General features: G+C 37.0%; 1 protein-coding gene and 1 long non-coding RNA gene across 8 annotated transcripts in view; one reads left to right on the top strand and one right to left on the bottom strand.

Annotated features, from left to right (window-relative positions):
- The window catches only part of LOC141379990 (uncharacterized), a 221,111-nt gene that overhangs the window by 35,363 nt on the left and 171,728 nt on the right, over positions 1-14,020 (bottom strand). The window lies entirely within an intron of this gene.
- The window catches only part of hcn1 (hyperpolarization activated cyclic nucleotide-gated potassium channel 1), a 195,686-nt gene that overhangs the window by 16,663 nt on the left and 165,003 nt on the right, over positions 1-14,020 (top strand). For all 6 annotated transcript variants that reach the window (XR_012397168.1, XM_017352974.4, XM_021469009.3 and 3 more), the window contains exon 2: positions 7,141-7,564. Coding sequence is in view for 5 of the 6 variants with exons in the window: in XM_017352974.4 (XP_017208463.1) it covers positions 7,141-7,564 (424 nt within the window). In the remaining variant the exon portion in view is untranslated. The remainder of the gene's footprint in view (positions 1-7,140; positions 7,565-14,020) is intronic.

Here is a 14,020-nt window from a genome sequence, read left to right as displayed (position 1 = left end):
AGTTTTAATAACTCATTTCTAATAACTGATTTCTTTTATCTTTGCCATAATGACAGTAAATAATATTATACTAAATATTTTTCAAGACACTTCTATACAGCTTAAAGTGACAATTAAAGGCTTAACTAGGTTAATTAGGTTAACCAGGCAGGTTAGGGTAATTAGGCAAGTTATTGTATATTGATGGTTTGTTCTGTAGACTGTCGAAACAAAAAGTTAGCTTAAAGGGGCTAATAATTTTGCCCTTAAAATGTTTTTTTTTTTTTTTTTAATTCAAAATGCTTTTATTCTAGCTGAAATAAAACAAATAAGACTTTCTTCAGAAGAAAAAAAATTATCAGACATACTGTGAAAATGTTTTGCTCTGTTAAACATCATTTGGGAAATATTTGAAAAAGAAAAAGATTTCAAAGGGGGGCTAATAATTCTGACTTCAACTGTACATAATGTTTAATGCTGACTTCATATTTTTCAGTGTTGCATACAGTAAAACACTTTCCTATTGTCTGCTGGACTGTTATCAGAGAGCTGACTCACGGCTGCAACCACAGACATTAAAACCGTCTATTTTTCACTTAATGCTGAGGAAGATTTCTGAACATTAGGTTGCATGAGTAATACCACCAACATAGCGGCGTTCCCTAATTACTTCACTTGTGTGTTGTCAAACACGAGATTCACACTTACAAACAACAATGGAAGTCTTTAACCTGTGCTAAATAGACATCTAGAAGCAAAACATTCATCTGCGGCTGGACTTTTTATATGCATTGCAGTCTGTAGCCATTTCAGGGACATCTCTGGTCTCTGCACGACGTGAAAATGGAGGCTGACTCATGTTTTTACTATCATCTTCTTCTTCTAATTTCAAAATGCTAAAAATAATAAAAGTAAGTAAATGCTATAATTACAAAAACATATGTATAACTTAAAATATGTATAACTTGTGAAATATGCACAAAGTAGTTTCTTTGTTTTATATATATTTTTAGAAATTATATATTGTTGTTATCGAAAGCTTTTGTTTTACATATAAATTTCCAATATGTGATTTTGAAATGTACTTAATTTGACTTTAAAAGCATTATAGGTACAGTAAGAGGACATTGGCATGAAGATTCAAGGAACAATACTAAAAATAATAATATAAATAATTGTAATATTGACAAAAGCTAGCCAAAATACTTATAAGTTTTGTTAAATATGCACAAATTCTTTATATTTTTGATAAAGTGTGAATATGCTCTCTTGAAATGAATTAAATAAGCAGCCAATAGAAATGCTATCCTTCAACTCTTTGCATGTCTGTTTAACACAGAGTGTCTTGTTACGTAACACTGAATGTTTGAAATCATAATGCGATTCTTCTCGCTGCTCGAGCTGCTGCTTCTGCTTCTGCCAAGCAACAGAAAATCTCTCTCACCAGTTTAGTGCTGCGGCAAAGAAGAGACTGAATGAAGGAAATATCAAGACTGCAGAACATTAGAAAATGACAACATTAGAAAACTATTACTGTTTAACCAATAAATGCTCATAAGTCATAATACGAATATAAAGTACTTAAAATTTAGATAATTTCAGTACCGTTCAGTAGTTTGCAGATGGGAGGATTTTAGTTTAAACTTAACCTTGTTTGCTCACCACTTTTGCATTCATTGTATAAAAAGTACTGTAATATTGTGAAATATTCTTGTATTGTTTATTCAATTCTCCTATAGCACATGTCTTTGGACTGTGGGGGAAACTAGCACCAGCAGGAAATCCACGCCAACATGGGGAGAACAAGCAAACTCCACAACTGACCCAGCCAGTACTCGAACCAGCGACTTTCTTGCTGTGAGGCGACAGTGCTAACCACTGGAAATGATAAATTGATAACTGACATGCTACGGGAAAATATAAAAAATAACTGACTTGAAATCTTCTTTGGTCAAAATACTAGTAGCCTAAGACTTTTGCACAGTGCTGTATATGTATGATTGTATTCTTGCTTAGTAAACGCAGGGCTCGCAAAATCTGGTAGCCCGAAGTCCCAGGGCTATCATTTTTTTAGTCAGGCTACCGAATTCTATCTACACAGTGCCCGGAGGGCTCTCTGGAAAAGTATTAGTAAAAGTATTAGTAAAAAAAATTGCCTTTTGAATGATAGTGTATGTATAAGAACTTGGTATAGCCACACAAAAATTCATGGGCATTCACTAAGAGTATAAATATAATTCTGTACAATATCCATTATTAAAGTGGCCATTTATTACCCTAACATACTGAAGAGTTAATGCCAAAATGTGAACATATTAAAGAATGGATGCCAAATGTTTTCCAGTTATCCTAACAGTTGGTGCATAGCTAATTTAGCCTAGCCTATATCCTCCTGCTTGTTCAAACTCGGGTTGCCACCCGTCCCTTAAAATACGGAATCATTTGAGAATGAAATTGCGTGTTTTGAATCAATACGGGCGGGTTCTGACCTATATTTTTTATTATTTTTTTAAAGTAGCTTTTCATGCACACGCATTTTATGAAGATGCCTCAATTCCTACTTTTGACTGGGTAATACTTGATGTCATCGTTAGTTTGATTGGACTTTGTCCAGAGGAGGGCGGGTCTTTAAAAGCAGAGTCTGTCAAGTCTTGACAGAGAGTAATGGCAGATGCTTCTCCAGCGTCTTAGGGTTTAAACGCAAGCGACTGCAAAAGTACCGCAAAGAATGGGAGGAAACAGATACCTGGCTGCAGAGTGTTAGAAATTGTTATCAAGCCAACTGCTTGATTTGTCGGAGAGCATTCTCTGTAGCTCATGCGGGTCTGTTGTGCGACAACATGCCTGCGGAGAGCAGCATTCCCGCAATGTTAGAGCTCACAAAAATCAAAGCACAGTCAGACAGTTCTTCGTACCCCAAGTCTCTTCCGAAGCAGACATGGTAATGACAGTGACCCAGTCTGTGAAAATCTAGCTGGAGTCATGTTTTTTTTTTTTCTTCTTTTTTTTGTAATTTACTGTTTTCTACATGAAATAAAGAACAGTCTCTGAAAATAAAAAAAATAAAAAATATATGGATTTAATAGTAGCTGAGTAAAACAATGTCAACAACTGAAATAAATGGCTACAGTCAAACTTTATCTCAGAATTAGATCTGGCCTGATTTTCACACACTGGGTCACAAATTGCAATTTGTAAAAATTCTGTAAATACAATGTAAGTGGATTATATTCCAATGCAATATTATGACTTGTTTGTTAAGGTTAAGTCAGACACATAAGCATTAATTTATTACATGAAGGATTACATTTAATACATTAACAACCAACATAATGCCATTGTAAGGAAGATAAACTAGTAAATTGCAACTTTCCATATTTTTAAATTAGAAATATGCTATTTGAAAACTTTACTAGCTAATGTTTCTAGCAAGTTTATGTAGGCCTATGTGCTGTTTCCATGTTTGGATAGGTGTTACTGCAAATAATGACAAATATTTTAGCCAAAATCTGGTATCAATTCCAACATTTAAAATTAGGTTTATTAGTTTTTTCTTTTCTCCGTTAGGTTACAGCAGCTGAGTTAACTCAGGTGTACCACATTATTAAACATAACATCAGCTATATCAGTGCTGCAGAGTTGTAAAAGAGAAAGACAGACTGCATCTTTTTACACTGATTTCAATAAAAGACTATTTAATTTATTGTAATGTCCAAGTGTTCATACTTTCCTGAAAACATATTTTTAAGTTGTGATTTACCACCACTAACATGCTATTGGGCCTGTGATTGGGGATGTGGCCCCAGCTGCAGTATGAGTCCCTTATTTTTTGTATTAAAAGTGGTAATCCTAGTTCAAACTCTCTAAGAAACAATTCACAAACTATCCCAAACATGTACCAGATAAAGACATTTACCATCAGTTGTCTCCAAGCAGACTGTTCCTGTAAAAAAGCTAGCATGCGATGCTCCATTGTATTCACCCAGCTGGTTAATAAGAGGCATGTAGTGTAACTGCAGAGCCCAGCAGGCAGCTAGCGGTACTGCATCAACAAACATCTCAAAGAAACAATTCACAAACAATCCCACATGTGTACTAGAGGAAGACATTTACTATCAGGTTTCTCCAAGCAGACTATTTCTGTAAAAAAAAAGTTAGCATGCGTTGCTACATTGTATTCATCTAGCTGGTTAATACGAGGCACGTTGTGTAACTGCAGAGCCCAGCAGGCAGCTAGTAGTACTGCATCAACAAACATCTCCAAGAAACCATTCACAAAAGATCCCAAACATGTACAGGATGAAGACATTTACCATCAGGTTTCTCCAAGCAGACTATTTCTGTAAAAGGCTAGCATGCGTTGCATCATTGTATTCATCTAGCTGGTTAATAAGAGACATGTAGTGTAACTGGAGAGCCCAGCAGGCAGCTAGCGGTACTGCATCAACAAACATCTCCAAGAAACAATTCACAAAAGATCCCAAACATGTACAGGATGAAGACATTTACCATCAGGTTTCTCCAAGCTGACTATTTCTGTAAAAGGCTAGCATGCGTTGCATCATTGTATTCATCTAGCTGGTTAATAAGAGGCATGTAGTGTAACTGGAGAGCCCAGCAGGCAGCTATCGGTACTGCATCAACAAACACCTCCAAAACGCCTGCCCTGATTCCATTCACCCCAATGGAGGCTCCATTCACATGTTTTCAAAACACAAGCTAATTCCTGAGGGTTCAAGTGCTGCTGGCTCAGCAATTACAGCCTGTACCTTTAATTAGCTTGCTCCACACTGTACAGGCAAAGCTCAACGTCGCACACAGATGCTTGTAAACACACAACTGTCACATAAGTAAGGGAAAGCCTCTCATGTGGCGGTCTCCCTCTTTGATTTGGAGTCCTGTGGCTCTTTGCCTCCTCATCCAGAGAGAGAAGCGCTGCACTGTCACAGGGCGGCAATCCAGCACGACGTGTTGGCGCTGATATCAAAAGCGACAGGGAAATGAGCTGTAGTGCATCATGAGCGGTCTGCAGGCGCGAGCTGTACTGATCGCTGAAGGAAGTCTGTTAGACAGGGGCCAGAAAAACACATCACAGATATACGAGGGCATTCCAGCAGAAAAGAGCAGGAATTTAATCTTGCCAGTCCTGCTACATCATCTTCTTCTTGCTGAAAAGGGCTAGCGTTTTTCTGCTATCAGGAGCAGAATCAAGATGGGGATGAAAGTGTGAGTGTGCTTTTAAGGGATTTAAAAGTCAGTGTATCTGTTCACCTTTGATGGATCGAGTAATGGAAATGGTTTGACTGAAAATTTCAGTCATACGTATCTGGTGAAAAGATCAGTAAATTTTGTGTTTTGGATGTAGGTTTTCAGAATAAGATGGGTAGCAGGTCTGGGCCGATAAACGATATTATATCAAATAGTGATAAAATTTATGTCAATAACAATGATAAGCTCTTGACTGTTTTACTCTATATTGGTCTAAGAGCCAATCACACAGCAGAAATGTGCAACAATGGGAATCTAAAAGTGCATTGATATTAGAGACTTTATGGGACAAAATTATGTTATGCCATTTAATGGACCCTCTATTTTTTATTGCTTCAGTCAATATACAACAAAATAAGCATAAAAGTATCTAAAATACATAAGATACAAGATAAAATATAGCTAAAATACCTAAAAAGGCATATGATTTTAAAATAACCAGTTATAAATATAAAATGCCAATGAAAAAAAAAAGAGTTTTAATAGCGGATTTAAATTAGAGCACAGAGTAGGCCTGTCTATTGTTAGAAGCTAATCATTCTAAGGTCTAGGACCTACCACAGCAAAAGCATGCACTTTGTTTTTGGCACAATCAGGAGAAGCACCCGACCTGAGAGAACGAGTAGGCTTATAGGGGTGCATCAGCTTAGAGATATAAAGCGGGGCAAGACCATGTAGAGATGTAAAAACAAATGAAATAATCTTAAACTGTATTCTAAAACTCTGGCAATCATTGAAGCGAAGCTAACATGTGGGAAATGTGGTCATATTAGTGAGTACCAGTTAAGAGGTGTGCTGCAGCATTTTGCACCATTTGTAACTGGGCAATAGCTGACCTGCTACATACTCCCCACATACAGTGCATTACAGTAATCTAACCGAGTGGTCACAAAAGCATGGATTACTTCAGTGGTCCTCAACTTTTTTATCACCACAGATCGGTCCATGCTTGACAGTTTTACCGTAGAACAGAGGTTTCGGGGGGGTTGTAGGTTGCAAGGATCAACTGTTTCTCAAAGGATGACAAGCTGTAACTCTGATAAAGGGTTTATTTATGTAGAAAATTACAAAGCACTGCAGTGTTTGGGTGTTCTGTTTGTCTAAAAATAATTTGTCTACCGAAATTCCATACAAGTTGAATGTTAAGTTCTTGTCACGTGATTGCGGCATTCATTCAGCTGTGTGTGTTTGGAAGAGGCAAGTATGTTAAGGCTGATTTTCACGCCGCTTGCGCACGTAAGCCGCACACCTCTATTGGAAATCATGAACTTGCGAGAATGAAAGAAGTGATATGCGAACATCCCCTAAAAGGCTAGCTTCATTTGCGATCTCCAGCAGTTGATCTTCATGCACAGATATAGTGGATTCACCTGATTTGTTGACAAATGGGTTGCAGATCAATTCCTTGGCAGTTCGTGGGTCCTTTAGGCTTTTCCCCTTCACAAAGAAACTTTCCAAAGACATCTGTTTCTTACTCATTTTGCTGCTTGTTGGTTAAATTTGGGCGCTCAAGTGATCGAAATGTAAGCAAGAGAATATGGTCATTTTTCAAAATGAAAGATTTTTCAAAATAAAAGATCATTCAGATTTAAATAATAAACATGACAGAAAAAATTTATGATTTCTTGTGCGGCCCGGTAGCAATTGATCCACGAACCGGTACCAGTCCATGGCCTGGTGGTTAAAGACCATTGGATTACGGTCTCAAACTGTTGTTTTGGTAAATATTGCTTTATTTTTGCTAGTTGTTGCCACCTACTGACCTGGCATGCATTTTTACAGCAACCTTGAATGCTATTTTCAATTTGAACCTATGAACTGAATTCAACGAGAAATTTGTTTTCATCAATCTTTGATTGAACTGAATTGAAAATGTTTTGTCTCCCCCTGCAGGTTCTACTGGGACTTGATAATGCTCATCATGATGATGGGGAATCTAATTATCATTCCTGTGGGAATTACCTTCTTTTCCGAGCAAACCACCACCAGCTGGCTCGTCTTCAACGTGGCGTCGGACACCATCTTCCTGGTGGACCTGGTCATGAACTTCCGAACGGGAATTGTCAATGAGGAAAGCTCGGAGATCATCCTGGACCCAAAGGTCATTAAGATGAACTACCTGAAAAGTTGGTTCGTGGTAGACTTCCTGTCCTCCATCCCGGTGGATTATATCTTTCTAATAGTGGAGAAAGGCTTCGACTCAGAGGTCTACAAGACGGCCCGAGCGCTGCGCATCGTACGCTTCACCAAAATCCTCAGCTTGCTCCGTCTTCTCAGGCTTTCACGCCTCATCAGATACATCCACCAGTGGGAGGAGGTGAGGGGACAGCGTGTGTATATGTGTGTGTGTGTGTGTGTGTGAGTGAACAAACTCTGACGCAGATGGCCTTTAGTAACACGTCTTGGATTTGCTAGCTTCCAATATGAGATGCTAGTTGACATTTTGCGCGTTTTGGTGTGTGCGCGTATGTGTTAGGCCTAATCGACCCAAGGTGCTTTGAGCTCAGGTGTTATTCTGCAGCACACAACCCTCTGACGCACACTCTTTAGAGGTGAAGAGGCTTATTTCGGGGGTTAAGGTAGGCATATATTTCGCTTAGCCCTCAGCGACACCTCAAGAGCTGCATTGGGGGTGTGAGAGCGGGAAAGAGGAACCGAGCTCTTCAGCATTGCAAGAGCAGCTGAGCAAAACTATTAACTGCCTCGGTGTTCAGGCTACAGCACTTCACTCCCACCTCTGTCTGAGACACCCCAAGCTAAAATTTGAAGCATTAATCATGCTGTTTGCAAGCCCTCCCCAACTGGCCGGTTTCTCAAGAGCGATGTTGCACTTTAAGGTCACTTTCGTCAGAAAAAACACTGCATGCTTCTGCTTCCCACCTGCTATTATCCCTAGCCAATTGTACAGCAAATTGCAGCTTATGTTATGACAGTTAACTAAACTCCGACAGCCCTTTCTCGCTGCTATAGATTTGTTTCATAATAAAAAGAGATTGAATTTGTATGATACTGTTATATGAGGTTACGTTTTTAAATAAGCACTGTTGGTTCCAAGCTGAACGTTTATGATCAGTTGAACTTTCTGATTGTTTAAAAATGGTGATGCACAAACTCTTATCAATGAGGCACCAACTTCATCCGATCTGATGATAAACTGCTTCCAAATATCAAAAAGAAAAATGAAATTTGCTGTGGTTGAAGAAGCCACTGTGGGCCTTTTTAAAATAAAATAAAATACTTGCGCCTCAGAAGACGAAACGCAATGAATGCGCTGTGGCTTTTGGAGGGGAAGCTTTTTAGGAGCGCAGATGCTCAAGACAGGTAATAATATAAACTATTTTGATGATGGACTATTGCTAAGGCATTTTTTGGCCATATCGCCTAGCCCTAACACTCTGTAGCTTTTGAGGGTAAGAGAAGCTTTTTGGGAGCCCAGCCGCTCAAAACAGTTCTGGGGGGTAGTAATACTAAACTATTTTGATGATAGAATATGTATAAAGCATTTTAGAATGACCAAAACAACATTTCAGATGTTTTACAATGTGCTTAGTCCAATGCTTTGGTCAGTCTACTGGTTTGTTTATTAATATAGTTCCATCATGCCCATTTTAAAACAAAATCACATGACTCTCTGATGCTCATACTCACGGTAAATGTGTTTCCACCATAGTTTATGTGCATTTAAAAATGACCCTAATCAGTTTAAAAGTAGTGATTTACTATATATTGGCATATCAGCCAATAAATGCTTGCTTTTAATGTTATCTTTAGCCATGTTTACATCCAAAGATGTGATTCAGACTTATGCGCAAAATTAGAACATTGCAAAACAAACTTTTGTGAATAAAGCCCCGTTCCCCCGTTCCATTCAATCTGTGAATGAGAACAAAATCGCCACTTCATGATAAACTGGTGGCAAATATAAAAAAAGCTAAATGAAATTTGCTATGGTACAACAAGCCACTGTGAACCTTTTCATTTAAATCAAATAAATTACTTGCACCTCAGAAGTCACAATTACAACTCGTGGTGGCTATTGGAGGCAGGGCAGATAGGTTTAATTTATTTAGCCTATATAGGCTATTAAATTATATTTAATTTATTTATTTGAAATATATTAATTTAAATTACAAGCTGCATTTTACCATTAGTTTTGGAACATTAAACTGAGCTTTGTAAAAAAAATTTGTATGTAGGCCTACAGTCAAAAATGTAATACAAGAGCTATGGCTGTGGCGAGTCGGCAATACTGTCTAAAATGAAACAATTTCTTATATCAGAAAACAATAAACACAATTATCCCAGGTGCAGCATCGTACTAGATTTTAGCAAATATGAACAAAACACCTCCACCTTCCACAGAGATAACAGGCTAGCTGTGGTTAGTCATAACATTCTGTTTCCTGAGTCGCGCATTTCTAAAGGCCATATCTGTAACCAATAAGCAAGGTAAGCTGCCGCTTAGGGTCCCAGGATATCCGAGCACCCCCAAATAAATACCTAGAAGTAATAATTATACCGATAAATTATATATAACATCATTTTCTATCATATTTTGTAACATTAGGGTCTAAAATCATTTAAGGGTCTTTACATCTGCGCAAATGTGTCCCTCAATCATGAAGCAGTTCAGCAGTCAAATCAGGTAAAGATTTAGTTTTAAAAACCAAATACTTTATACATCATTTTTAGTTGTGAATTCATTTTAAGAAAACAAATTATTTAAAAAGTTTTACAAGATGCTTCACATGTTGTTAGGATCATTTTGCATTAAGACAAAATGTAAAAAGGAGATGATATACGAAAAAAAAAACAGCAAAATAAATCAATTTAAAATGAATTAAAGGACAAAAGGGGCACTTTAGCACTTTTGGGCTGAATTCTGGAATTGCTTAGGGCCCCCAAATCACTAAATCTGCCCCTGATTGGAGGCACGAGAACCTTTTTTAGAGCTCAGTGGTTTGTTCAGTCCCATCATGCCATAAAAAAGTATAAATAAATCACATGAATTTTTCTGAAGCACATGCTGGAATTTATAAGTTAATTGTGTTTGCACTATAGTTCATCTACATTTTTTCTTATCACATAAAAATAGATTTTACTGAGTTGAGCTCATGTATTTTATGCACATTTTCAAAATATGTGCATCTTGGTGTTTATGATATTCCAAAATGCATGGAATATAGCTAGAATCAGCCTGATAAGAAAATAAATGACCAGCTGTTGTTTAATAAATTCATTATAACTCTATACATTATGGATTATTTCCCCTGCTTGATCTGGCTTCAAAACATAAGGAGTTATTAGTTTTTGGTATTAGCCAAAATGTCTATAATATAAAAAATCCACCTTTGTTTTGGACAATGGAAGGTTAAAAAAAGATCCAACCTCAGGTGCTTCTAGGAGACTTGGCAGCTCTGAAGGAGAAAGAAGAGATCAGTCTTTGTTTTTGTGCGCTGTGTGTCATTAAACTCCTAAAGCCAGTTCATCTTCCTGTTCAGCTGGCAGACGCCCAAGCCAGGACAGGTAGAGAGCAGAGTCGACACTTTCTGATCCAACTTAATTGAAATACAGATGTACCTCTCAGGGGGAGGAAAACAAACTAATGTGGCGGACAGTAATCATGGTTAATTCAATACTTTTGTTTTCTGCTGCACATCTACCATTATATTAGCTAAGACAAGGACTGCCAGTGAAGATAGAGAGCTCCACGAACTAAGCATAAAGCATGTTGTGGTAAAAAAAAAAAAAAAATGGTCCAACATGATGCCAAGTTTTGTGTGATTGCTTAACTGTGTTGTTTCGAAGGGATGGTTTTCAGCATGCTTGTTTTGGTGGTTTCTTGCAAACCAAAACCAAAGCCAAAGAGCCAAAACCAAAGAGGTGCCTGTATTATACATCGATGAGTTTCTGAGCATATGACAAACATGCTGAAATTGCTGAAAAATTATATTACATTTATTATATTACATTTAATTACATTACATTTCATAATATTGTTATAATATTTGCCAGTAGTGGAAATATTAGCTTGAACATGCAGTGATTTGTATGTATAAGTTGGTTTTTGAGGCAAATTCTCATAAAGGGCATTGTTTTTGTCCCCTGCCTGTTCATATAATATTACTAGCACACCTCTCCTCAAAATACCTCACAATTTAAGTTGTCATTTATATATAAACACTAATTGTTTGGGATTGATAGTATCTTATAGTTTTAAGAGTTCACACTTAGATATTGCTTGATATAAATACCAGGTTTTGCATGCAGTTCCATGAGATGCTTGAGCCCAGGGCTCCCGCCGAGTCAATTAGCATGTAAAGGGATACGAGATAGTTCTCGAGAGCTCCTCCTGATAAAGGAGGAAAGGGGGAGATGGGGTGGATGGAGGGATTCTTAAAAAAAAACAAAGATGAGGGAGTAAAGCTAGTCGGGCTATTTATAGTGAGTTTGGAATGATCTGATTATTAATGATTACAGACGAGAGAACGGCTGTGTTCAATCATATCACGTCCCCTTCTCGAAATTAAGCTGCGGTCACACTGGACTTTTCTCCCCCTAGACTTCGCTGCGTTGCAAAGATCAAGCTTGGTAAACTCTAACCTGCGAAATCGTGACTGTGTGAGACCAATCGATGATCAAAACATGAATTTTCTGGACAGAAATGTAAAATAGAATCGCTTGCTTTTTTAAAATGTCTAAACATCTTGTTTAATCCCGCCCCGTTTCGCAGCCCTGTATGACAAGCTTTCCCCGTTCGCAAGCTTAAACTCTAGTGTGACTGCTGCATAAGTTTGTGAAACTTTACTTAATATCACATTCTAAAACTAACATTTTACCACACCTGTTAATGGTGAGAACATTTACTAGCCATAAATATATATTTTTTGGGCCATGATCTGATTTCAACAATTATTTAACTATTATTAATACATAAAAATATTGTTTTTGTTTGCTTTAAAACCATAAAGCTTTTATTTAGGAGGACAGCCATAGCAAAATACATTTAAAACTCTTTAAATTTAAGTTTTTTTAAATTTGAAACATAAATTTATATATAAATTTGAAACATATATATATATTTATATATATATCAGAGATGCCCAAAGTATGGCCTGTAGGCCAAAGTTGGCTTATTGTTACCTCTGATTTGGCCCTTCATCCCATCTGAGAAGACAGTGAGAATGATAGAGAGGGTTTGGGAATAAGCCCTTCATCATGTTTAATTTGACATAACATTGTTTGTTTTATTGCCGAGATGCAAAAACAAAAAACAAAAAACAAAAAAGCAAATGGGTCAATGAAATGTTGTGAATGAATCAGATATTTTAAAATGTAAATACCATCACTCGATAACGAACTATGCAGAAGACATCGGCGAGCAAACCACGGCCAAACTTACTGTATCTCCATTCTGTTATAAATGAGATTGCGTTTGTTTTTACTTTAACAATTTCATTATAAAATGTAAGAAAGCATATTTATTTTAAAAAATATTAATTATAAATTATTTTTAAATATTATAAAATAAATGAGGAAATCCCCCAAGACAACTATATTTACCTCTAGCCCACTAGCCTCAATCAAGTTTGGTTTTTGGCCCTTCATAAGAAAAAGTTTGGCCACTCCTGTTTTATTTTATATTATAACTTATATTGTTAACTTATATTATATATTATATACTTTATATATATTATATACTTTATATATATATATATATATATATATATATATATATATATATATATATATATATATATATATATATATATATTATAACAGTATTATTAACTCATAATGCATACAATCACAAACACACTCCTTTTTACAGCACTTTTTTTGATCATATTGTTTTGTGATCATATGCTCAAGCATTGTTAAAGTAATGGTATACAAATTACAAGCTCTCATATTTTTTAAATAGCAGATTGGTACTTGCATTTGATGCATGGAAAGCCTTTATTTAAAGCATGCAGACAATAACATGTTTTCTGACCCTAAAAATGACCAAATAATGCAGCAAAACATTATATGAACAGCAATCCCCAAAAACACAGGCTGAACGCGGCCAGAGGCTTTACCAAGCACTTATTTACAGCATCCACATTATACACACCATTTCCTCTCTCTCATGCTGCACTGATGCATTCTGGGAAGTGACTGTTGTGCATCAGCCCCCTCTTTTTCCCCCCCTCTGACCTGTCTCTACCACACTGTTTATTATAGCAAGACAATAAATTACACCAAGGTGCTACTCGCATATTTATGCCTATATATATTGCATGTTGCGTGCATTATTGCGCATTATTCCCACACTCAGAAAGCATTACCCCTCCCCCGACTCTGCTTCTCTGAGACACGTTTTGATTGTCAGGAAAGGATTGTGAGTTTACTGCAGACCTCGGATTGTGCGTCTGACACACGCTGTGATTCTGGGATTTGCTATCTCTGGCCATGAGCAGGTCTGCGTGCTGTATCCCACACCATATATATATATATATATATATATATATATATATATATATATATATATATATATGCCTCTGTGGATTTACCGCCATGTTGAGTGAAGTAGCCTGATCCGCTCGAATGCAGCTGTGGCGTGAGTTAGCGAGAGGATCACGATGTTGCAGTGTGACATGGTGCAGAGTCCAAATGGGCTTTAATGAAACCTGGAGTAGCAATCGAGAGGCTGACGCAGAGCAGACGTGACGTTTGAAGGCTTGACAGGAAATGTAGATTGTTTTGGGCTGTTCATGCACATAGAATCTGT

This window comes from Danio rerio, chromosome 21, assembly GCF_049306965.1.
Source record: "Danio rerio strain Tuebingen ecotype United States chromosome 21, GRCz12tu, whole genome shotgun sequence".
Lineage (NCBI taxonomy): Eukaryota > Metazoa > Chordata > Actinopteri > Cypriniformes > Danionidae > Danio > Danio rerio.
This window is presented reverse-complemented; position numbering and strand designations above follow the sequence as displayed.